Source organism: Dysidea avara, chromosome 3 (assembly GCF_963678975.1).
Source record: "Dysidea avara chromosome 3, odDysAvar1.4, whole genome shotgun sequence".
NCBI classification, from domain to species: Eukaryota; Metazoa; Porifera; class Demospongiae; order Dictyoceratida; family Dysideidae; genus Dysidea; species Dysidea avara.
Genome location: NC_089274.1, coordinates 34,654,783 through 34,681,581, shown reverse-complemented (window position 1 = coordinate 34,681,581; position 26,799 = coordinate 34,654,783). Strand labels below are relative to the sequence as shown.

At 36.3% G+C, this 26,799-nt stretch overlaps 1 protein-coding gene across 6 annotated transcripts; it reads left to right on the top strand.

The window, feature by feature from the left end:
• The first annotated feature begins 8,941 nt into the window (after window positions 1–8,941).
• LOC136250821 (P-selectin-like) lies at window positions 8,942–26,124 on the top strand. 6 transcript variants are annotated; one of them, XM_066043135.1, is made up of 11 exons: window positions 8,942–9,175; window positions 10,896–10,964; window positions 11,021–11,068; window positions 11,517–12,005; window positions 12,408–12,602; window positions 14,364–14,552; window positions 20,780–20,968; window positions 21,022–21,213; window positions 21,269–21,454; window positions 22,227–22,409; window positions 25,617–26,124. In XM_066043135.1, the coding sequence occupies exons 2-11, from the start codon at window positions 10,949–10,951 to the stop codon at window positions 25,988–25,990; spliced, it is 2,061 nt and encodes a 686-aa protein (XP_065899207.1). In that variant the 5' UTR covers window positions 8,942–9,175; window positions 10,896–10,948; the 3' UTR covers window positions 25,991–26,124. The 6 variants fall into 6 exon arrangements, with proteins under 6 accessions (XP_065899207.1, XP_065899206.1, XP_065899205.1 ...); XM_066043134.1 differs by having other exon boundaries at window positions 8,942–9,160; window positions 10,896–11,068; XM_066043133.1 differs by having other exon boundaries at window positions 10,896–11,068.
• The last annotated feature ends 675 nt before the right edge of the window (window positions 26,125–26,799 follow it).

Here is a 26,799-nt window from a genome sequence, read left to right as displayed (position 1 = left end):
AACATTGAGATGAAGGGTATAGCTACATATAAAAACATCACAGCTATGTATCTACATACATATACGTATAATATGTATTAATATCTAATACAGTTAATTCAAAGATATGAGCCTAAAAATCATCAGCACTGTTACTGTTGTCATTTTTGACACACTGTACAGTGCGATAGTGCTATATATTAGGGATCATGCAGGAGCTTTCCAGTTCAAAGTATCACCCTAAAAACCAGTCCACAGACATACAATACATGCATCATGGGCTTGCCTTTGTCTCTGTATTCTAGTTCTCTTTGCTGACAATGCAAGGTGTCAATTCACACTATATAGTGTGATACAGCTCAACTGTGGCTGTGTAAGCTTATCGCCAGTATTTTCCATAGCAATATGATTGATAGTTGAGACACTTCTCATGCTGTTCTTTGTTTGCAACGCTGTGTAATGGAAAAAGCATAGCTGAACATGAAGTGTAATGGCTACCACCATTTTTGCTTCATAATTGATAGTTGGGGCATGCAACCAGACATATATTTTGTCGGGTGCCCTTCTTCCTTTTGATGCAGAATATGCGCGGGTTCACCAGTCATAATTATGTTACAAAAACAGTCCTACATTTAATCCCTACACTTCAGTCTAATACAGTAGTGAAAAAAGAGAGGTTGCATATATGCTGCAGTGGACATTTAATCCCTAATTCAGTGGTGGTTATAGACTGAATGAAGTAAAGGGATTAAATGTCCACTAGCATAGATGCAGATGTACAGGCAACCTCTCTTCTTTCACAACTTCTTATATAGCAATACCCTACTTTTTGATCCCTAATCCAACTTCGAAATCACCCTGTAGAAATTCAGAACATTATAAGTCACAAGGAAGAGAGTTCAGCTATAAACAAGTCACCCTGTAGAGAGTTCAGCTACAACAAGTCAGTCTGTAGAGAATTCAGCTACAAACAACTCACTGTGTAGAGAGTTCAGCTACAAACAAGCTACCCAGTAGAGAGTTCATCTAGATCAGCTACAAACAAGCTGCTTTATACAAAGTTCAGCTACAAGTAAGTCACTCTGTAGAGAGTTCAGCTACAAAAAAAGTCACTCTGTAGTACAAATAAGTCACAGTGTAGCTGGAGAGTTCAGCAACCAATCAAAAAAACCACCCTGTAAAGGTTTCAGCTATACAAACAAGTTATAACTCTATAGAGAAAATTATAACTCTATAGAGAGATCAGCTATAGAAACAAGTCATCCAGTAGAGAGATCAGCTAGAAGACATCACCTTATAGAGAGTTCAGTTACAAAGAAATCACCATGTAGAGAGTTCAGCTGCAAACAAATCACCCTGTAGAGAGTTCAGTTATGAACAGATCACCCTGTAGAGAGTTCAGCTAGAAACAATTCACTCTGTAGAGATATCAGCTAGAAAAGTCATCCTGTAGAGAGATCAGCTAGAAGGATCACCTTGTAGAGAGTTCAACTACAAACAAATCACCTGCAGATAGTTCAGCTACAAACAATTCACCCTGTTGAGAGATCAGCTAGAAGAAGTTACCTTGTAGAGGGTTCAGCTACAAAGGAACCATCTGTAGAGCGTTCAGCCAAAAACAAGTTTACCCTGTAGAGAGATCAGCTAGAAACAAGTCACCCTGTAGAGAGATCAGCTACAAAGAAACCATCCAGTAGAGAGTTCAATTCATAGGCGGCGGATAAGGAGGGGCTAGGGGGCTGATGCCCCCCTCAGAATGATATCACGCGAAATTATCCTTTTTGGAGTGGGGCTGAAAACCGTGATCAAGATCGAGATACTCTAATAGAGCAGTCACTCTAATAAAGCAGTCACAGTATTAGAGCAGTGTGTAGCAAGTTATGTAAGGATTTTTATGTAGTTTATATAAATTCGTAGTTGGTGAGGTGGGAAGCTACTGTCAGCTGGTTGCGACCTTTTTTTTTTTTTTTGGTCTCACCTTATCCAAACTAGAGACAATATAGTTCCTTATTCCATAAGTCTGGGCCAGCCCAGCCCCCCCTCATATCAACTACTTCCTCTGCCCCTGGTTCAATTACAAACAGATAACTCTATAGAGAGTTCAGCTAGAAACAAGTCACCGTGTAGAGAGATCAGCTAGAAACAAGTCACCCTGTAGAGAGATCAGCTAGAAACAAGTCACCCTGTAGAGAGTTCAGCTACAAAGAAATCAGACTGTAGAGAGTTCAGCTACAATCAAGTTACACTATAGAAAGATCAGCTAGAAACAAATCATCTTGTAGAGAGTTCAGTTACAAACAAATCACCCTGTAGAGTGTTTAGCCACCCTGTAGAGAGTTCAGCTGGAACAAATCACCTTGTAGAGAGTTCAGCTACAAAGAAACCACTATGTAGAGTTCAGCTGTAAACAAATCACCCTGTAGAGAGTTCAGCTAGAAACAAATCATCCTGTAGAGAGTTCAGCTATATATAGAAACAAATCACCCTGAAAAGAGTTCAGCTACAAACAATGAGAGTTTCAGCTACAATTCAGTTATGTAAGAAGTCACCTTATTACTTACAGTATGTGATAATCATCATTCAATGTTAAATATACAAATATTTAATCAGACAACTATACACACAATTACTTTCTTTGTTCCACAACTCCTGCAGTAAAGAAAAAAACAAGTTAAAAGGAAGCACCAAAGCCAGTTTATGGTCAGCTTTGTGACTTGCAATAAAAAAAGAAGTGATATCTAAACCAAAACAGCCAAGCTGTAAATAAAGAGTGCAGCCCCCAAAAAGACCAAGGTGAAAAAAGATGTGAAATCCAAGGTGGCGGCCAGGAAATGACTGTGATGGTAGATTAATGGAAAAAATCTTTAATTACAACAATTCAGGTGAATTTGATGTCGAATTCTAGTGGAGAAGGCAACGCAAATTCACCTGAACTGTAGTAATTAAAATTTTTGCCATTAACCTACAATCACAGCCATTTCTTGGCCGCCACCTTGGATTTCACATCTTTTTTCACCTTGGCCTTTTTGGGGGCCGCACTCTTTTTTTACAGCTTGGTTGTTTTGGTTTATATATAACTAGCTACAGAATTTTACAAGTTTATCACTACAGTGGTCCACATATACATGCACAAGTCATGCAAATTTCTTCAGCTGTTACATTTGACTGCTTTATTAGAGTATTTTCATTATATCCCTTGGACACACTGTGCCCCATGAAAAATTTACTCTGAAAGAGTCAAATGTGTCATGTAGAAGGAATTTGCATGACATCCTTGTTCCCCTCTATATACCAATAGAAATGGTGCAAGCTTCTGACTCTTTGAGTAAATAAATAGTATAGAAATGTCAAAGAGTAGACTACAAATGGATATTTTTAAATGGCTCAAGATTGGATCTTAAAGTCTTAAGTGTGCTACTTTTAGTCAAATTCCTGTAGCCAGTAAATTGTAAGAGTTAATATGTACATCACATAAGTATATATAACTTTTTGTGGCGCAGCTGGCTATTTTTTGTCTAAGTTTTACAACTAGCCCAATCACCATTAATAAATTTACTAACCAGTCATTTACAACTAAGCTTTTTGGCCACAGCTGGCCAATGGCGGATCCAGGATGGGGCATTTGGGGCAAATGCTCCCCCCCACCTTGTGGAGAAGCCAGCCATAGCTACTTCTGTTTAAAAATTGAAATACTAAACTTTATGTCATGCAGGCCAAGATCAGAGAACTCATGAAAATACGTACATTTTACTAGCATTTATTACAAATTCACCTGAAACTAAAGCAAACCAAAGTCAAACTAGCTGTGAAATAGCCACCCAGCACATTCATGAATACTAGACACCTCTAAAATAATTATCGTGTTGCTGTTTAAGACATTCACAGCCTTTAAAACAGTTTTTAAGACGTCACAACCATCTGCAAAGGCCAAACTGGCTAAATTCAACAGTGAGACACTACTAAGAGGTGATTATTTGCTGCCTAAAAAAATGCAGCAACTAACAAGAGAATCTGTCTCTTCCCAACCACCTACAACTTAGCCTGTTTGTGCCCCTCCCCTAGCCAGCTCCTGGATTCATCCCTGCTAGCCCCCTTTAACCCCTGACAATTAAATTATTTAACTAGTTTATATGAATGAAGTATCCATTAAATCAGTTGGTAGACAAAAAAAAAACATCTACTCTATAGCTAGCTAATTTCAGAAATGTTTATCTTTCAAATATATATATATGTACAGTAAGTCAGATAAAATATTTGTACATTGTATGTAGACATGTCAAATACTTTCTAGTTACAAGCTACATAGTTAACTATTGTAAAGGGAAATAAATGTAGCTAGTAGTTAGCTACATAGATATATATATATATATATAACCCAATGAGTCATGGATGACATGCACTCACTGAAGTACAGTGAAATCTCAGTTATTCAATTTGCAAATCCCTTGAGACCATGCAGACTAGGAGTGGTCCATAAGTCTGAAAAGTCCATGCTTATCTCTGAAACTGTGTACAAATAACCTTAAAATAATATAAAGAACATTTTTTTAAAATAACTATTATAAAATAATTTCTATGTCAATCACCTCCCTAGACTTTGAAATGCTCTTCCCCCTATCAACACTGAACTACATTTCAACACAATCAAATCAATAATTTACAAGCACTTGTGGAACCATTTTACAGAACACTTTAATCCAAGTAATTCATGCACATATCATTTCCTTTGCCCTTGCTAGAATTGCTGCAACATTGTTCCTACCCCTAATTTTAATTAAGCATTAATGTAATTCAATTTTTTCCAGCTGCTAGCACTGGTTGCTAGCAGACCATCAGTGCAATATGTAAAATCTAATGTTATCTTCTTTACTGTAATTGTACCATGCCTTGCACTGTAAAGTTATTATTACTATTACTCTAATAGAACAGTCACTACTCTAATAGAGCAGTCATTCCATGGTTAGAGAATCCAGATAAGTGGGATCCGGATATAACTGAGGTTCCACTGCATGTTAGCCAAGAAGTATAGAGGTACACTGGTTTTAAGGGAACTACGCCCATAATAGATAATGTTACCTTTCAAGATTTACACACAGATTGTTCTATTAGAATAGCTTGATCATTTTGCACCAATTACAAATTAAATTCAATATGTGTTGCATGATCTTTCTTTTCTTAATTAAATCTGTGCAAAATTGGGTCAGTTGGGTCCAAGTAACAACTTTTCAAATAGGTAGCTATGGCCTAACATCCCAGAACAGTACTAAAGCCATTAACTGCCTATATCTGAGGATTGCTAATTTCGTGAAATAGCTACTGATGGGTGGATATATGTCTGGCATATATAACAACAAGAATTGAAAACTACGATACCACTGATGCGCAAACTGATGCGGGTAGTAACAAAAAAGCCATTATAGGTACAGTATGTTACCATTATAACTTAGAAAAAATATGACACCAAAAGGAATAAAAAACGAAAAACAAAGGGCACTCAAACCACAGACCTCCAGCCTCAGTGAAGAACGATATTCCTAACCACTGTGCCACATGGTGCTAGCTGCCAACTCTTCTTATTTTTTGTGTTACAAATGTAAATCACTGTATATCTAACCCATACTCTAACATTGTCCTAACCCTACTCGCGCTTCTTCCTAAGGCCAGGCAAACTTGATTACTTGTTTCTCATCCACAAAAATTCGGATTTCTGTGTGGCGGTAGGTTATTTTTCATTATTCATTATTAAAGAAAATACTCCAAATTAAGCTGTCTGTTTCTAGTTTAAGACCAAGAACTAGTAGACTACTTACATTTTACCACCATTTCTGAGGTGCAAGTGAGCCTTATTAGCATCAAAATAAGTGTGCATGTGATTGATAACAGCAATAATGAAATTAGAGGTGGGGGGTAAAAATGGATGCGGGCGGGAATGAGAAACAATAAATAAAGTTAAGCTGTCCCTAATCCTAAGGACACTGTTCCTAATCCTAAGGGCGTTGTTCCTAATCCTAGAGACACCTAATCCCAGGGGTGGTTTTCTAACCCTAGGGATGCTGTTCCTAATCCTAGGAGTGCTGTTCCTAATCCTAGGAGTGAAATTATGATTAAAAAACGAAATGGTAACATTATTATTATTACTGTATAAACCTCACAATAACACAGATAATGGTACAAATGAGTTCCATAATTACAGAGTGGTAGATGTTGAAACACAACATCAAGCTTGATTTCATTAATTTTATTCATCACATGGTTTTACAGGTACATGTTGTTTGGAGTTGGCTGACTTTACTTGTTGCTTTGGAAAGTAGCTGCTTCTCTCAGAATTATCTTACCATGCTTGATTCTATAATGTTTTCCTTCCTTATTAAGATTAGCTAGTTCTGCGCAAAGTTATTTGCTCTTTTGTTGCTCTAGTGGAGTCAAGTCAGGTGTGATGAAAGTTTTGTGACATGTGATGGGTGCTCTTTGCTTCTCAGGTTCCATCAGTTACGAAGGATGGTGAGTGTTTCTTCTCTAGAAGAGAGTGATTCCTTGATCAGCCTGGGATCAGCCTAGGTTTATTACCTTGTTTTTCAATACGTATAGCATTAGTGATAGAAGCTGATACACCAATGTAATGGTTGAATAAAGTGGTTAGATTCTGGATGTCTTCTTTTTTTCTGGCATGTGCTTCAGTTAAGTTTGATTCAGGAACATTATGTACAATCAAATTTTGTCTCCTCTTTTCCTTTTCTTTTTCTTCCAAAATGATGTCAGCAGTCATCGAAGCAATAGATTTGACAGATAAAGGATGTTTGCTGGAGAGTCAAGTAGAAAGCGCTTGTTTGGGTGGCTGACTATTTGTAGAGACATTATCCAAATCTTCTACATCATGGCAGTTTAATTGGTAGGACAGGTCATATTGACTCATTTATTGTCTCAGCTAAACTCAGTGTTTATTCTAGGGCTGTTAGAGGGGGAACTTCCCCCCTAAAATCTCAGACTCACCCCCTAAAATTGTGAGTGACTACTACACTATTTATTATTTATTATTAATGCTTTATGTGCTGAAGGTCAGCCTGCTCAAAGACTTTAGCCACATAAGGTGTGTTTGAAAAGTTGGAGAAAGGAGAAAAAATCCATGACTGGACCTATGGGTAGCCTCGAACCTGCAGCCATCCGGTTTACGCTCGAACACTTATAGGAGTCTACCAGGTGGTCAGGATGTTTTCTCCTTGCTATTTTCATGTAATTATATCCATAGGAATTCTAGAGAGTAACTCATTATCTCTAAGTACCCCAAGTAGAACCAAATGGACACTTAAAGTATACTTAGGTTAAGCTGGTTTTTAAAATGACACACAAAACTTATCAAAAATGTTCTCAGATTCAATCTCAGCAAAGTCAATATGTAAAATTTTCCCAGGTTAAAATTGTGAATGCAACCTTAAAGTGCTCTCAGATTCAGAATCAGATCGATTAAGTTTTAAAATCTTTCTAGTATATAGCTAACAAAAATTCATGCATGTTACAGCATGTAGTGACAGCTACTCAATATCTGAGAGCCCAAGTTATAATTATGTAGAAAAAGTAGCATGCTTAACCCTCAAAATTGAGCGTAATTTGTAAAAAATTCTACATTCAAAATGGCATGCACAGCCAGCACAAATACCCCCAGATTTAATCTCAGAAAGCCTGATTTTTAAAAACTTCCTTGTTTTGCTATAACTATGAAAATGCCCTAATATTTAATTTCAGTTTTGAATTGTTTCTTGGAAGACACACCCATGCAGATTTTGTAATTTGCTAGTACTTTGTGGTATTATTATATGATGGTCAATACTGAAAATGATCTCACACAAATTATAAAGTTTCAACACTTGATATGCAGTGCATTATTAATAGAATATGTACAGTAGACATGAGGAGCACAGGTTGTCCTAGCATTATGTGATCACTACTACACTCATGCATCAAGCTCTACCAACTATAGGATCTGGCTTCACCCAACTGCTTTATATAGCTATGTCGTTGTGAACTTGGACAACTATATAACAGACTTCCACCTGGTTACCCCCCAAATTCCTAATTCACCCCCAAGGGAGAGTCCTAGAATAAATACTGGCTAAACTATCAAATCTGTTGGACAAAGTATCCTGTACTGATTTTAATTTGTTTTTAATACCACAAGCTTCTTTAGTTTTGTCATAGGTGATAAGAGCAGTAGGAAGTTCATTGATACACTCACGATTAACAAAAAATACAATGTTTTTGGGAAGGTCGCAAAGGGCAGGAAATTGATCAACACATATCCTTGCACAACTTCGGTGCTGATGCCTTTCACACCACATACACGTTAGATAGTCATTGACAATTGACAAGTAATACAAGTATCGGCACTGACAATCGTTGTGGTTTCAGGTGAAGTGCTCGCGGTCGCGCCTGATTCCTCTAATTACTGGCATGGTAACAACAACAAAAACTTATTACTTCCTCGTCTCTGGAGTTGAATCGAGTTAAATCATAGGTTAAACCAACAAACGAGTCACTTGTTCGGTCAAAAAAGAGAGAGAGTCAGTTGCCGACCAACTCCTGTGATCACGTGATATTCTGTACGTAATGGCTAGTGTAGTAACGGCAACGTGAAATACTGAGGATTTCCAAATCTTTGCAACACCAAAGCGCAATGTGTTCACGTGCACGCCTATCACGTGAAATTTAAAATTCCTATAACACGCTATGCAACAAGTGAAACACTGACACACGAGTATAAAATCTATCACAACAAGCGACTCACAACCGTTGGTCCGGTCTAAAGGGTCTAAACCGTTGATTGGGTAAAAGACAGGAAGTGACGTACTGGATCACGTTTTTCCGCTTTGCGTTTCAGACCGGCGTGTTGCAAAGATTTAGAAATCCTCAGTAACATGTGAAAGTGTGCACGCAAACCTGACCGCACGATTAATACCGTCCAGATCACGTTTGCATGAGGCGGTGGGCACGACGCTCGACTGAGCTACGTGGGATAACCTAACAAAACGACACACTTCAGTATTTAGCTAACTGAGGAGTTTAACACTGAATAACTGAAATAATCCGTTCGTGAAGGCCGGCAGCCGGACGTCTAACGTGAATCCGGCTTGTGTTCTTAGTGGTCGAAGTGACGGTCAACTGATTAGCTATAGCTACTAGCTACTGGGTAGGGAATCAAACAGTGAGTGAAAACGTAACTAGAGAACTGGTGTACCGGCTAGCTACATGGTAGCTATATAAACTGCATTTAATTAGCTATAGCTAGTCTAACTAAATTGCTATAGTAGTTGATTAGAGGTGAACTCAATCCGAGCTAGTAGAATGTCTCGTGAGGGCACAAAACTTTAGTATATAGCTACTTGTTGATTAGGTTATCGATTTCTGTTAAAAGACAAGGGTTGCACAAAAGGGCAAAGCTTGCAAACGTACTCCCCTTACAGAGACATACATACAGGTACAAGTACAAAAACAACGATAAATAAACTTACAACAGAACATGACACACAAAAATACTTGTACAAGACCAAGACAAAAATATCCTGTACCCCAGATAGCTATAGCTATACGATTCTGATATTTCATAAGTTGAATTTCTTTTCACAAGCTCTGCAGGATCCCTTTCTATGTAGCTATAGCTATACTATAATGATAATACTACTGGCTACAGGTGAAACTTGAGCCTTCAGTGTTACCTATATCTATGCACATAGCTATAAAGCATGTTGTATATATGTGCAAATTATGGCTTTACGTATAACAGGAGTGCATGTGCTCCTGGATATAGCTATATGCAATGCGACAGAAAATTTGAATGACAAAAAGTTAACAATCATGCGGATAAGATATTTAGAGCTATAATTTCTTGACATGTCAACATTATTATAGTGTGGATTTGTCAATTTTACCATTAATATTTGTCAAAATGTCCTGTTGTATGTTGGTCAAAAGTTTTAAAACTGTCAAGTAGAAACGCATTTATTCAAATGTATCCATATATTTGGTACTCTGTTAGTGGAGTTAGCTCTAACATTGTCATGTGGTAATGCTCAGCAAAAAAAATTGACCAGGTGCATGGCTTTGGTAGTTGCTAGGAATAGTATTTCAAAGATAAACCTGTCATTAATCAACGTTGTTGTGGATATACTACATGTAGTGTCATGTTCCCATATACTGTCTTCTGAAGCTCAATGAAAGTGTCTTAAGGAAATTGATCTGTCAATATAAAGTACATCTGTATGTGACTTCACAATTACATAAAAAGCATTTGTATAAGTATTACACTTGAAAATCTTCATGTCATACTTTAAAATTGATGTAAATTAATGTCTAGACTTGAGGGCTGCTTTTCATTGAGAGCGTAAAACAACAGTGAAGTGAACTATTATTCGCTTCATTGCCCCTATTCCTGACTTGCTAACTGAATAAATTATGTGTAAACCGGTAAGAAGAATGGAGTGCCTTTTAAGGAAAATTTATAAATTAAATTGCCTTGTTACTGTAGTAAAATGGTAAAACTTCATCGAAAAGTTGCTTGAGCCATCATTGGTAATGAAATGATTAAAATGTGATATTTTTTGTTTCAATGGAGACAAATCATGTTGGCATTAGGTAAGAGATTAAGACACGCACACCATGCAGGCAGGATTCTGGTGAAATATGAAAGTCTGTTAAACCATATTGTTAGGGACATAAGTGTAGTGGTGGAGATAGGTGTAAAATGTGCATTTGCTTACTTGGCCTAGCTACAAGAAAACATTCAGCAAAGTAGTGACAGCTGCATATACTATAGTTTCAACAGAAATAATATGCTAACTACTCTAAAAATTTATAGACATTTGTGAAATACATATAATTCTACAATATATGCATACTGATATTATCTGATATTCATTACACTATAGCTGTCATTACAAAACATGGAATAATACAAACAACTTGAAGAACAATTTGTTTTATGTTGCACTGTAATGGTAAAATGTTACATTAACCATGATACTGACTACTCAGAAAAGAATATTTATTCCAGAAATTGTGATCTTCTCAGCTTTGCTGATACATTGTGCCATCATAACAGGTTAGCTCAGAATTATTTTATAGTCTATACATTAATGTTCATGCATTTAAATTTAATGTATATATAGTGTTACATGTTGTGACGTAGTGTTACATTTTGACAGTAGCAATGATAACTTTTGGTGCAATGTATGTACTGTCTTTTAGAACAATTATTTGTTTATTCTACTGTATGTGTAGCTTTACAGACAAAAGCTGTGACTTGCACTACGACTTGACCTGCATACAAGTATACAAGATAAAATCTTACTTTTGAATAGTACCTGTTCCCATCCACCCATTCCTTAACTGGCTATATATGCCTTTGGCACATGCATAACTTGATATTTTTGATTTGAGTTGACTAAAGTTGTTTATTGCATTGATTATATTATGGTGCTTTGTGTGTATACCTCGAATGTTTGGTTTGTCCAATTCAGCAGTCACAAATATTGTACCTGTATTTTTAGGTGGGCAGAATTGCATAGACAATCCAGACGTTAGCCAGATTGGTACAGTTTTGGTACCTAGTGGTCGGCAAGTTGTTGTTCCTAATGTTAGACTTAACTGCACTGTCAGGGTAACTCATATTGCAGCTAGTCTGGGATTTGGTGACTTAGGCAGCAATCAACCAATAATTCAAATGTGGCGCCCTTCATCACCTGGCTCAACTGTATATAACAGAATTGCTCAAGTACAGACTACAGGGGAAATTACCATTGATTTTAACCACTTTTTTTTCAATTTGTCAATCCCTAACAGTAGTGACTTTGAGTTTCTACCTGGAGATGTGATAGGATATTACCAACCATCTAGTCCACGCCGTCGAATATGGAGCATTCCAACTAGTGGATATACTTCATACAGTAACAATGCTAATGGTCCTACTACTACAATTGACATAAGTAATGTGGATAATGTAGAGCCAAGCAGACAACCATTAATTGAATTATCTTTTGGTAAGCAAATAATAATAAACTCATTCCTTATGTATACTGCTCTTAAAGTTTGTAAATGTTGAAATGATACACTGAAATCCACACTATACGGGGGGGGAGGGGGGGTGTTGCATTTTATTTATACAACACATACACAGTAGTGAATTGTGGTACACAAAATATCTACATGTGTAGTTGTGTAGTGTAACTAATACACAGCCTGAAAACAATTGACTAAAGTTTTCATTGTCTTGATGCTCAGTTGCTGCTAAAACCTTATTAGAGCAAGTCAATCACTACAGCCCTTTCCAGGATGTGTATATATTACACACACACACACACTCACATAAACTGAATTTAGTATCACAGATACATATGGTTGTCTGTATTGTATGGATTCTATAATTATATCAAATTTTACAGATGAGAGCTGTGATAACCTCACATCGCCATCCAATGGAGAGATAACATCATGTAGTTCTGGTGGTATTGGAGTGGGTTATGAGGGAGACACATGTAGTTTCACATGTAACACTGGTTATGAGCTAACTGTTAGTGACACTAGGACCTGTCAGAGTGATGGGAGCTGGAGTGGTAGTGACGCTATGTGCAGAAGAGGTTATATATTTTGCAACTTACACAGTAGAAACTAACTATTGAAGGCCACTACTAAGGTCGACGTCACTACATAATCTCTCCCACAATACTCACTATTTTATAAGTAAATATAGTGGTGGTCACTATATAAAAAATAGTGTAAAATAATTTTAAAAATTAAAACACAGAAATAGGGATAGTAAAGAAACAAGAGTCAAACAAGCCAGCATGTTAAACACACACAGATCTCTACTTGGACTCAATAGGTATGGTAGAAACTTGGGAAAAAAACAGCAGTTTCTCCATAAATCAGGGGCAGATAAGTACTGAGAATGCTTCTGTATAAATGTCTGTTTGAGTCAAAATAGAGATCTGTCTGTGTTTAACATGCTGGCTTGTTTGACTTGTATTTATTTACTTTTTTCAGCTATCTCTATTCCCATATTTTAATTTTTTAAATTATTTTTACACTAGTTTGTTTACTTTTTAAAACTTTACAGCACAAGTGCTGGAGGTCTGTAGGACTCCTGGTCCTACAGCCTGTTTAAAGTTGTTGGATAGCAAAGTGATAATAAGAGGTGCTGGTGGTGCTTGATATTACACAGTACTCAACATGTATATCACAGTCATTCATCAGTCAGTCAGAGTTAGTGAACACCAGCGTATTATTTCCTTACTATTGAATGTACTTTGTACTATACAGCTTTGACATACTGGTATCCAGGCAGTGGTCAACAATAGTATGGCTTCTGATTTATCATATAGGCATGCACACTTGTGTAGCTATGTGATCACAGTAAGTCAAGTATGCAACAACATTATTGCTCTAATATGAACTTAATATACTGTGGTTAAATATAGGTAATGATATAGGGTTTCCAAATGAGTGTGTTAGCATGAATAGATTAGATATACTTATTAACACAATTAACACGTTGATCACCCTTGCAGAAACTAAGTCAGAAGATCAATGGCAAAGTGAACCTACAAGAAGCAAACTTGCTTGAGAATGAGTGACTGTGTTATCATTGTAATATGCATTTAAAAATAGGTCATGGACATGAAGTAAGATTTAGGAAGGAAAGCTATATAGTTTTATCCCCAAAAATTACTCACAATTTGCTCTATCCCAGTAATAATAAGATGAACAAAATGGCATATTTCAGTTATTTAAAAAATCCTATATTGGTTCCTTTTGACTTCATATTTTCCAGTGGACCTATACTTCTTCCAAATCAACTTCTAAGGCTTCTTTTGTGGTTGGGAGAGCTTACTAAGGTGGTGTTTATGTGTATATTCTATTGGGATTTTGACAGAAAACATATAGGTGATTTCTATTATGAACCACGGTAATTAGTGTTGGTCACTATTTATACAGGGGCGTAGCCAGGGGGGGTTCAAAGGGTTCGGACGAACCCCCTTTTCAGAGTTAAGTTTTTTAAATCGTGATACCGGTTAACTAGAACTGAATTAACTTACACAAATCCACTGAAATGGGTAGCTACAGGTCTTCAGGCAGAGGAATTCAAGTACCTCTACTCGCTATTGCGAATGAATTTATAAGAATACACATGTTTACACGTGTACACGTGTTTACATGTGCACACCTACGAAATTCTATACTTAGGGCAGAACCCCCCTTTTGGAAATCCTGCCTACGCCCCTGTTATAGTGTGTATTGTGGCAGAAATTAGAAGTGAAATTTACTATATTCAGTAGTGACATGTACTCTTTGTTTTTACTGTGTATATGTAAATCTTATGTCCTTTACATACATATTAGCTCCCTGCTCTTCACTTACTGATCCTAATAATGGAGTAATCACTTGTTCACTGAGAGATGATGGAGTTCCTTCCTATGAAGACACTTGTAGTTTCACATGTAACACTGGTTATGAGCTATTTGGTAGTGACACTAGGACCTGTCAGAGTAATGGGAGCTGGAGTGGTAGTGATGCTGTGTGCAGAAGAGGTGAGTTATATGTTTGGTTATCTGTGAACCCATGATTTAGAATTCAGTAGCACATGTTAGAATCAATTGTCTCACTGGTACCATTGCACATGTTTGTTTGACATTTTGTCACTGAGTATGCAAACTGTCATTAACACATACAGTGACACAATATACAATACAGTATAGTTTTCTTCATTATAAATGAATCATCCTTAATTAAGGGTTTGTCAAATATATACTGTAAAAAGAGTGTTGTGTAATTTTACTAGCTACATGGGGGATGGATCTAGTATTTCACAAGGAGTTGGTAAATTCCATGCAGTAGAGATATCCATTATGTAAATAATAAAAGATGCAAGTGGTTATAATCCTTATTGTCTGTCTATATAGTTTTATCATGAAATGGTATTGATTTTCAACTTTTCTAAGGCAGGATACATGGTACAATGTTGAGATGCACATAGTCTCAACCTGCAGACAACAACGGTCTGATGACATGTAATAGAAATGGTTGACAGTGATGTATGCGACTGAACAATACATTGGTTGCTAGTCAAACTTGAGAATGCTTCTGATGCCAATTGCATTTTCATGTGATTATAGATTTCGTTTTGTTCCTCTTTGCTATTTACTTTATTGGTCAACACTCTATGCACAACCAAGCTGTATTGCAAAATATTAGGTTTATCTCCATTGCAAAAAGGACCACTGCTTAGGATGCATGATGCTAAGGTCAAAAAATGCTTAACACCAGTAGTGTATGGCCATATTATTATTATTATTATTATTATTATTATTATTACTAGGACCGCGTCACATACAACCAAGTACATACACCAACGTGACAGCCCCCCGGTGAGGCTATTAGGTGGTGAATGCATTATCCCCAAATCAACTCAATATGTCACAGTAGTGACAGATATAACACAATAGTGGCATCGTAACTAAAGGCCACCAGTAGCTAAGTGCCAGTACATCATTGGTGTGGTATAAATGGCACAGTGATGTGTACACAGTATATGTATACAAAACATACAGGAGAGAACTATACATTATTGCAGTATTGTATGCAGCAATACATTATAGGCAACATCACCATGCAGATAAAAATATTAGCCAATATACAGCAATGCATATCAACATCAACTAGAGCTAAGTAAGGTTCATCAGTGATGTAGCAATGGCACAGTGATGGGTGACACACTATAGTTATGCATACACAACTTTCAGGAGATAGCTACACAATGCTGTAGGCGTATGCAAGCCAGATGAACCAGATAAAGGAAGACAGCCAAGCCACTAGAGCCTAGTAGCTACGCCAGGTGAAGGCAAAAAAGATTAAGCACGTATTGAATTGCCTGACACCAACACAAAGAAAGTTCGCCATGCCAGCTGCACAAGACAAAATTGTTTACTTGTATTTTATATGTAACTGTAAGCTTATTGTAAAGAGCGTGGCATATGTCAGTTTAATGTTTTCTTGTATTGTTTATTTACGTGAATGAATCCACTGGCAGCTGGCATGGAGACTTGAGATGTTACAAACATAAAAACTTACTTGTAATCTTCTTGTTTACACAAGTGGCTTCTGGTTCTCCTGCACGGGGATCACTAATCTTCTTCGCTAATCTTCTTCGCGCAATATGTAAGTAATTAAGCAAGGGTGTGGTACTGGGCGTTATATAGAATTACACGTATGGTCAAGTCATCAGCACAAACAGGAGCGACGATTATACGTTTGTGCCTTCATTCACAGGCGAATCTATCCCCGGTTAGTTCATGTCTCTAGGCCTCGTAGTTTTCTCAAACATTAATTATTAATTATTTAATTATTTATTTATTTATTTATGACGTAATTTTAACCGCGTTTCGTATTATTCTTAGTACTTGGTTGTATAATTATTATGTATAATTGGTCAAAAAGAAGACAGAGTCTTATAAAACCAATCTCAATTAAATCATACAAATGAAAAACGTTGATTATACAAAAAATGATCTAAATTAGTCTTAAAACTTAGTACATTGGGAGAAGTGGCAATTTCATAGGGTAAGGAATTCCAGTTATTAATTATTCTCTGTGAAAAGGCAAAGCGTCGTGTTGAAGTCTTATTAAATTTCTTATAAATCTTAAATCCATTAGATCTAGTACTGTAACTGGTGTTCATTGTAAAAAAATATTCTTTATCTACTAATACTGCTCCATTCAAAATTTTATATGTCATAATTAAGTCCATACGATTTCGACGGTAAGATTAACTAGGCTTTGTAGTCTGTCAGAATAGGGTAAGTTTTGAAGGGTAGGTATCAACTTTGTGGCTCTTCTTTGAATATTTTCCAGCTCACGGATGTTTCCCAAATGATGAGGATTCCATATGGTAGAGACATAGTCTAGAATTGGTCTTACAAGTGTGGTGTAATGGTTTGGCTAGATTGGTAAATGGGCTTGAGATTATGCTTTGAAAATATTATTATGCTATTGAGCCATGCCAATTGTGCTCATTAAATCAAGAGCTGACTGTGTTATTAGAGCACTTTTTCAGTATTTCTTGACTGTTGTAATAGAGTAAGTGACTGCCCTATATCAAGATTCATGATAGCGTCACTAGTGTATAAAGGAAGTAAAAAGCACACTCCTCACAAAAATAAGTGCAAGTCAATACTGTGAGTCATTTACATGTAGCAGCAGTTTTGCAGTCCTCACCACAATTCCCTCTGAGCTCATGAACATATAACAAAGTTTCAGCTCAATATCAGGCACAAACAATACTTGTATCCATATTAGGTCATTTGCCTAATATGAGGCAATTGAGTGCCAAGGTGATTCTTTTCTGTTATTTATTTATTTATTAGTTTATTATTTTGGAAAGAAGGCCAAAATAGCCTGTACACCAACTCATTATGCAAAACAATACATACTGTCTGTCCAATGTAAATCCAGTTTGGCCTTGAAGTTGTTTAAGGAGCATACTTCAATAACATGTTGTTGTGTAACAAATAAGAGGAATAGTGCTTGTAAAGTTTTACTTCATGCCCACTGGTAATTCCTGATGATCGTGTGAATAAATCATTGACATCAATGTCCACTAAACTGTTGAATATCTGATATAAGTATATCATATCACCACACTGATGACGATAATTAAGTGAAGGCAGCAGTAATTATGCAAGTCTTGTGCCATAGTCACTGTCATGATCAATTTGGTTACTCTAAATTGAATTGTTTCAACTTTCTTTTAGTTCATTAAGTAGAGAGGTCCCCATATTATGTTACCATGCTGGCGTACTCTATAGGATGAACCATAGATTTGTAAAGATGAACTACATATTGGGTCCAATTAAATAAGCAAAACTTCTTTTAATCAACCCAAGTACACGATTTGCTTTGTTCATCACAAGTGAGGTGTGTTCATGAAATTTAAGATCTTGATCAATCACAACCCTGAGGTCTATGACAGATTGTACTGGCTGGATGACAATGCCACAAGGTGTAGTTCTGAGATGTAAGGCAATAACGTTAAGATTTAATTTCCACCATTCAGAGTGACATTTCAAGTCAAGCTAAAGCTGGGTATAGTTTTCATGGGTATCAATTCGTCTAAATATCTTAATGTCACCAGCAAAAAGTAAGATTGGACTCTTAACAACATCAGGTATGTCATTTACATATATGTTAAAAGCAGGGACCCAAAAACAGACCCTTGAGACACACTACTAATCACATCAGCCCAGGTAGAGCAATGGCCATTTAAAACAGCTCTCTGTTTCCTTCCAGTTAATTAATTGTGAAGTTTTCCAGAGCATATGTAAGTGGTGGAAAGTGTGGTATGTTGATCAACGCTTGTACAATGATCAAATGCTCTAATAGGGCAGTCAATTACTCAAAAGAATATTTTACATGGTTTTGTTGGTTGCTACTTAAATTTATCAAATAAAAATAGCCTACAACAGTTTTTCAGAGCTTATTGGATTTTTCCAGGGTCATTTCCCTAGACTCCTGAGAATACCATCTATGTCTTAGCCCTACTATGCAACAAAGTTGTTCTGCCCCTTCCACCCAGCGTTTACCCTTGCTCTGTTAGAAGCTCTGACTTGAGGAGTGTAAAACTTGTTGCCAACTTACAAGTACCTATTAATGGTGATAGAGATGCAATGGTGGATCTCCAATGGGGGGGGGGGGGGGGGGGGGGGCACAGGGAGCATGTGCCCCCCCCCCCAAAAAAGAAAGAATTTGAGATACTCTAATAGAGCAGTCAGTCAAATACTCAAACAGAACAATCACCACACATTACACTATCACTATTGAGAATCCTCCATAGTTGCTGAATATGAAACTAGTATATGCAGCACTCTCCCATGAATGGGCACATTTACCTGCTAAGAATATTTTGCAAATGAAATTCACATGGTTTTTTGTGTATGACATTCTTTAGGCTCATGATTATAGCTATAGCTTATGACCGTCACTATACAACTCTTGATCAGTGTAGTTCATTTTAAAACAGTATGATTTAGACATTTGTCCCTCTACATCAAAATTTTAGTCCTGAGATAATTATGTGGAATAGCTCCAGCTTCTGGGGGGCTGTGCCCCCCCAGACACTCTGCTTCATGTATACCTACTATTTTGGTGCACCCTCCTTTCCAAACTCTGGATCCACCCTTGGATGTATCCTTCAGCTGCATGTGTGCATATTATTAACTGAACAAAATTACATGCCAATGTAGGGATTTTCCTGCTGAGATATGCTGTAATACAATCATTCATCTCTTGTTTCACTATTTTATTGCTTAGATCCCTATTTCATTTTTAAATTAATAATTTTTAAATATACTACATAATATTAGTTAATATTACTAGCTAGCATTATCTTTGTGCTAACTGTTTGTATATGGTTACATCAAGTAATAGATGGAAACTTTGATCCACCGGTGCATCATACTACTTATAAGCTGATATCTGAAGCAGTCAAGAATGAATGTTAACAACAAAGTTATAACATTAGACCTCTATCAGTGACTCCTGTTCTACTTTCATTCTCATTCCAATTCTTATTGGCTAGTAATTAGGCTACTGAATTTCACAACATTGACTACCGGTATTAAAAAGTCAGCCAAATTACTAGCCAATCAGAGTTAAAAGGATTTAAAGTAGAGAAGTTGAATGTAAAACATGAATCAATGATAAGGTCAAGAACTTTTTTTAGTAAGTTAACTGTATTAATATTCATTCTTGGCCCCTCCAGATATTAACTCTTGGTTACCTTTTACTTTGGATTCACCCTTTTTTACAGCCAAACTGTACATATTTTTTAATATGAATTGCAGTAATAATGTGTAGCATGCTCATTTTTGGTCATGCAACATAATAGTAATTAAAAATCATTTATATTATACTTGCTGAATGCTTTTGCTATCCTCCTACTATGCTCAAAATTTATGCTATTATCACTCAAGAACAGCAGCTGCTAGTTAATTATTAGCAGATAGAGTTTACAGCCCAGAAACAGTATAGAGACCTGCATCCACTATTTTATTAGAGTATTTGACTGTTTTATTAGAATATCTTGATATTGATTGATAAAATCCTAGTGCCCTCACCAGAGGTCTCCACCTCTAGATACACCATTTGTCACCAGACCTTGTGTTCTTGGGTGATATGACAATGGAGGGGTCATGATCAAGAAAAAGGAATAAGTTATAGTTAAACCCCACCACTAGGATATTGTTGTTATCAACCCGAGGCTGAGGCAAACCCAAGGCCAAGGTGTTGATAACTTCTACAGTATTTCACATTTTAAGCACTTAACTTCATAAACAATTTTGTTGTGCTGTTAGTTTTATGGCTTCCTTTAATCTGACTGAATGCGCAAATAAACTTGTCCTTGATATTTAACTTAAACTACCACATCCTCATACCTTTTATTTTACTTTGATGTAAGGCTTTAGTGGAATAAAAAAATTTTTCCAGTCCTTTGAAACTTTTAAAATGCTCTATTAGAGTTCCCTTGCTCTTGTAATTATGCTGTTTAGCTACATACCTATCTAGTTATGCATGCTTAACGGTTTGAGGGAGCATTCCAAACACTCCCTTGATTAATGTTGTTATGTGAATGTGAATTGTGGTGAATTGGAACTACTGAAAAGTGATACATATACGTATTACTCATTTGCTATTAATTAGTGATTTTGTGTGCGGGTAAAGGTACAAACATCTGTTACTTTGAGTAATGATTAACTTTGAACAGTTTCCTGTCCATCGCTCAATGATCCTAATAATGGAACAATCTCTTGTTCACTGGGAGATGATGGAGTTCCTTCCTATGAAGACACTTGTAGTTTCACATGTAACACTGGTTATGAGCTAACTGGTAGTGACACTAGGACCTGTCAGAGTGATAGGAGCTGGAGTGGTAGTGAGACAATGTGTATAAGAGGTATGCACTGTCTCTGGTGTATCATCGGTAGCTTTAATTTAATATGCATACAGTTCCCTGTCCATTACTAACTGATCCTAACAATGGAGTGATGACTTGTTCACTGGTAGAAGATAGAGTGTCTTCCTCCTATAAAGACACTTGTAGTTTCACATGTAACACTGGTTATGAGCTAACTGGTAGTGACACTAGGACCTGTCAGAATAATGGGAGCTGGAGTGGTACTGAAGCCATGTGTATAAGAGGTGAGAGTGGTGTGTATATTTGTAGCTGTTTGCTTTAACAATGTCTTTCATATAGTTCCATGTCCTTCACTGACTGAGCCTAATAATGGAGCATTGAATTGTTCACTTGGAGATGATGGAGTTCCTTCCTATGAAGACACTTGTAGTTTCACATGTAACACTGGTTATGAGCTAACTGGTAGTAGCACTAGGACCTGTCAGAGTGATGGCAGCTGGAGTAGTAGTGATATTTTCTGCAAAGGTAAATTGGTCAAACTATAATGATAAATACTAAAACAGTTACCTGCAGCTGTTAACACAGTATAGTTGATAATCTGCAGTGACATAACTCAACAGTTAGATAGAAAGTTAATGTTAACATTGGTTAATATTTGGAGTAGCCAAATTTGATGATTTCTATTAAATTATTTATTTTGTTTGCACTTGCTTTATTACATTCTTGTACACAAACTAAACTGGAGTTAATAGAGAGAATTTTGGATACTATTGTTGTTGCAAGTACACAGTCAAAAGCTTGCAATGCAATATTAATTCAAAACTAGATTTTATATGTGCAGTTACATACTGTATTATATTAAATGGTAGAATGTGCTTCATTATGTTTCCTGGAGTGCCTTTTCTGCCCTTTTTTGTCTATGAAAACAATAGAATAAATAGTTAAGATGACCCTTTGCATTATCATATGTTGTTTCTTTTAAATGGGATGGTGAAGCAGGCCAAAGATTAAGGGGACAAACTTTAAGTTACACGTACAGTGGAGTTTGAAGTGCATATTCTGAGGGTGAAATTTTGAAGCTCTAAGATAGTATTTTGACCCATTTTTTCTGTCTATACAGTTGCTACTGTACAGTAAATATGACTGTTCTATTAGAGTCATTAACTATGCTTGCTACAAGTGTGACAATAGGAGGGTACAGCTCTCTGACCTCACCCTTCCCCACCTATGGGATGGAGATGGATACAGTGTACTGCTTGTGAAATTCATTTCTGATGTGTTTGTTGTTTTCAATAAGGAGATTCAAGCACTGGCAATAAAGAAACATCAGGATTATCTGTTGCTGTTATTGGTGGAGCAGTAGGAGGAGTTGTAGTTATTGTAGTCATCATTATAGTGGTGCTACTTGTATTGATTTATATGAGGAAGAAATCACATCTTGTCAGCTCTGTGCATGTGGTTTCCAATCATGTGACTGAGGGTAAGCATTTTGCACGTGTTTACTTTAAATTTAGTTACAGATAAGTCTGTGATGCTATAAGATCATCCTTTCAGAGATATAGCTAAATTTTTTAACAGGTTAGGCAACATGACTGCCCAAGTAGTAAATTTGCTATTTCTTGGCTGAGGTGCATCTTTCCTATCACATCCTCTGCTAAGAAATAGTGTCCCTGTAGTATACTGTTGTGCACTACTAATCCATGATAGAGTTGATCAAGTGGTGAGACTCAGGGTAGTGGGTGACAAACAAATGTCGCAAGATGCAAAACTGAAAGATTGTCACACAGAACTGGCCTTGAAAGAGCACATTAATTTTGCACCTAAGCACCTCTAGGATAGAATTATAGCTACAAAAGGCAGTAGTCACATACATGTGTATGGCTAGCATTGCTAGGCTCTGCTTTTATTAGCAATGCAACAAAGTTCTAATAATAAATACTTACGAGTGGTATATGAACCCATGTGCCAGAAACATAGATACATGTACTAGGATTATATACACACAGCACAGCATAATTCATACACAAATATTGACTGTATTTATTCCGTCTATGTTTTGGTGTTAGAACTAATAGTCCAAAAATTCTACCTTGGCTCAAACAAAAACAGACCACAGTCCCCAATAGTGAATAACATTACAGTCATTTATAGATTTCAGGTTTGTTTTGTCTTGTTATGGGGAGTTTTTTACAATAGTTGTTCTAATACTGAATAAAGACGGGGTTAGAATATGTAGTATTGGAACACTATTTTTGCTGTGCAGCAACACACGTACAGTGACACACACACACACCTACCCACCCACACGACGCATGGATGCACGTACACATCTTATTATAAAGAAGATTAATTTCAGCAAATTGTCAATGAGGTAACTACTTTACCTGCAAGCACGACCACTACATGTACATATAAGAAAACTCTTTTATATTATTTTGTTAGATGCACAATTAGTAGTAGATACACTATAATATATTATGTAATAAACATTGGATGTTCTTATAGAGCATGACATAATAGCTAGTCTTACAGAATTTATTCAAATATTCATGTGGATCTATCTATTCTGAAAGCTTGTCTATAATACATACCACATTAGAGTGGGCATTCAAAGATGCTGCTTGTGGTTTAACTTGTATATTCATTGGGAAATATCTAGATATTACCCAAGTAATATCTTGGGAACACGGTTTGCCCATGGCTTTGATGCCCAGTTTAAAGATACGAAATGCTTTGACTCATTTTAGAGTGACATGGAGCATTTTTTTGTGAGTTTTAGTTTTCTATAATATATATATATACACACCACTTTGACACCTCGGATCAAGGGAAACCACAGGGTTATATTTCACATATTACAGGGTGATATCTAGATATCCCCCTGTGGTTAGGACGATGTCATGATATAGCCCTGACCACAATGCCTTTGATGATGAGGCAACTACAAAGTATCAGTTCCCTTTGATTCTTTATATTGAGCTGCTTATAGTTTTGCATTGTGGGTGAGTTTAGCTGGCCAAGCATTCTCTTCAAGGAGAAATAACTGAATGAGTCATCATCAAGTAGTTCAGCTACTATGCACTACTAAATAATTGTTTGCACAGTGTTGGGGATGATTTTCTATATAGCACATTTCAATCATGTGACAAGATAGCTTAGACATTCCCAAGATCAGTAACCTATACTCTTCAGCATGTACTTTAGTACTTTAGATTATTATAAATATCCTTAACTGGGCTACTTGGCTAGAATTAGTACCATTAAAACCAGCAAAAACCACAATCATTTCTTTTTTTGTGAGTACCACAGCCCAAAATTTAAACCCACAATTGATATCTAGATACCTTTGTATAAAAGTAATGTGGTGCATGTAGGTTTGTCTCTTCACCTATTAGGTGAGCATACCCATGTGGCATAAAATACTTATACTATGTCCACTTGGGATTTGCTTGATATATATATGCCTGCTCCCTCAAGCTTGGGCATATATATCAGGCAAATCCCTCGTGGCCATTGTATAACTAATATATACACTAGTATAAAAATAATTTTTAAAAATTAAAACATGGGAATATAATAGAGATTGCTGAAACAAGTAAAGAAACAAGAGTCAAACAAGTCAGCATGTTAAACACACACAGAGATCTCTATTTGGACTCAATGAAACTAATTAAGGAAAAAACAGCAGTTTCTCCATAAATTGGGGCAGATAAGTACTGAGAATGCTTCTGTATAAATGTTTGAGTCCAAATAGAGATCTCTGTGCGTTTAACATGCTGACTTGCTTGACTTTTTTCAGCGATCTCTATTCCCATGTTCTAATTTTTAAAAGTTATTTTTATACTAGTTTTTCTTTTATATATATGGATACCTAACATGATAATAGTGAGGTGCTGGTGGTGCTTGACATTACTCAGTATCAATTCAGTCATCATGTACATTAGTAGTTAGCTAATACTATCAGTGTTATCAAACACCAGTGTATTGTTTCCTTACAATTGAATGTACTTTGTACTACACAGCTTTGATATATCCAACTATAGGAAACATATAGCATGCTGTGAGTAGCAGTAGTATGGCTTCAGTTAGGTGATCACAATAGTCAGGTACCCAGTGGTACACAACAACATTGCTGCTCTTAATATACTGTGGTTAATAAAATGTAGGTAATGACAAGGTTTCTAAATGAACATATTCAATTAACACGTTGGTTACACTTGCAGAGTCTGTCAGAAGATCAATGGTAAAGTGAACCTAAAAGAAGCAAATTTGCTTGAAAGTGGGTGTTATCATTGTAATATGCATTTAAAAATAGGTCATGGATGTGAAGAAAGACATAGGAAGGAAAGTTGTGTAGTTTTTATCCCCAAAAAGTACTCACATTTTGCTATAGCCCTGTGGAAAAATAATAATATGAACAAAATGGCTCAAAATGGCAGATTTCAGTTCTTTAAAAAGTACTTTTGACTTCATTTTTGCTAGTGGACCTAAACTTCTTTCAAATCAACTTCTAAAGCTTCTTTTACGGTTGGAAAAGGTTTCTAAGGTGAAGTTTAGTTGAGTGTTCTATTAGGATTTTGGAAAAAACATAAGCAATCTCTATTATGAACTAATACCATGGTTCATGATACATGGATAAGTAAAGTGCACAATATAAACAAATACATTGCTGTATATAATTGTACAGGTGATACAGTAAAGAACATGAAGGATGAGCAATACAGTGAGGTGGTAGCTGAATCATATTGTGACAACACTATCACAGAGAACTCTAACCCGTCACATCAGTCATACACAAGACAAGGTTGTAATGTTGCTATACAACCTAACCCATCTTATGGTGTGAACCAACTAAACAGTAAAACAATTACAGATCAGTATGAGTATACAGAACCATTGGATGCTCCATTAACAAAAGCTGTCAATATGGAGCACAACCCATCATATGGAATAGCTGCAAGAAGGGGAGCTGATACTGAAACTACTGATACTCCCAATCCATATGGTGTAACTAAAGCAGATACACAAATGATCAATCAATGTGATCACCTTTATAGCTGAAATATGTACTAGCTATTTTCATCAGAAAATAAAGCTCACTAATTGTACATAATATTATGTTGCATAGGTCATGTACACAATGAATTTGAATATATTCAACACTTTGTCACATTTAGGCTCTAATAAAACATTAATAAATGGGAGGAGCATATAAGTGGCAGGGCAAAAAATATTTACACTGAGCAATACCTACTGTATCACGATGTAGTGAACCTGCAGTGAGCCCACACAGGATGTCACATCCTACAATGTAATTCCTCTACTAAATGCTGCCATATATTCAATATTATTTTTTTAGTATGATATATGCCATAACATTGTTACATTATTTGTGGATAGTTATTGGCCTATATATTCACTGGAACCTTGTTATCTCCAAATAACTATTTTTTAGTGCAACCAACACCACCTTGGACTTTTAAAAACCCTCCTAATTTAATGGCGCAACTTACTCTCAAATTGTGTTAATATGCTTTGCATGAATTTGTTGTGTATGCATATACCATCACAGTATTTCAGGGGAGACTATATAAATGATTATTGGATAAGAGTATAATCAAAGGCCTACATGTGGCCTAGCTCCACTTCAGCTTTGCTTCTGATGGGGAATTGTGCCCATCAAATATAAATCATCTGCAAAATCACCTTTTCAAGAGGACACTCACTACATTAACAGAACAATCATTTTGGACAGTTCAGAACTGATGTTACACCGTAGTATTTAATGAGACACTCTAGTATGTAATTCAAGACTTCTTTAGTATAATCAGTACAGTTTCTCACTTGATCATCAAATAGTGAATAGCACC

Coding starts and splice junctions, on each gene's coding strand:
- LOC136250821 (XM_066043134.1), top strand. CDS start 10,984: ATGATACTGACTACTCAGAAAAGAATATTTATTCCAGAAATTGTGATC. Junction 11,069..11,516: donor ACATTGTGCCATCATAACAG/GTTAGCTCAGAA, acceptor CTGTATTTTTAG/GTGGGCAGAATTGCATAGAC. Junction 20,969..21,021: donor TGAGACAATGTGTATAAGAG/GTATGCACTGTC, acceptor ATATGCATACAG/TTCCCTGTCCATTACTAACT.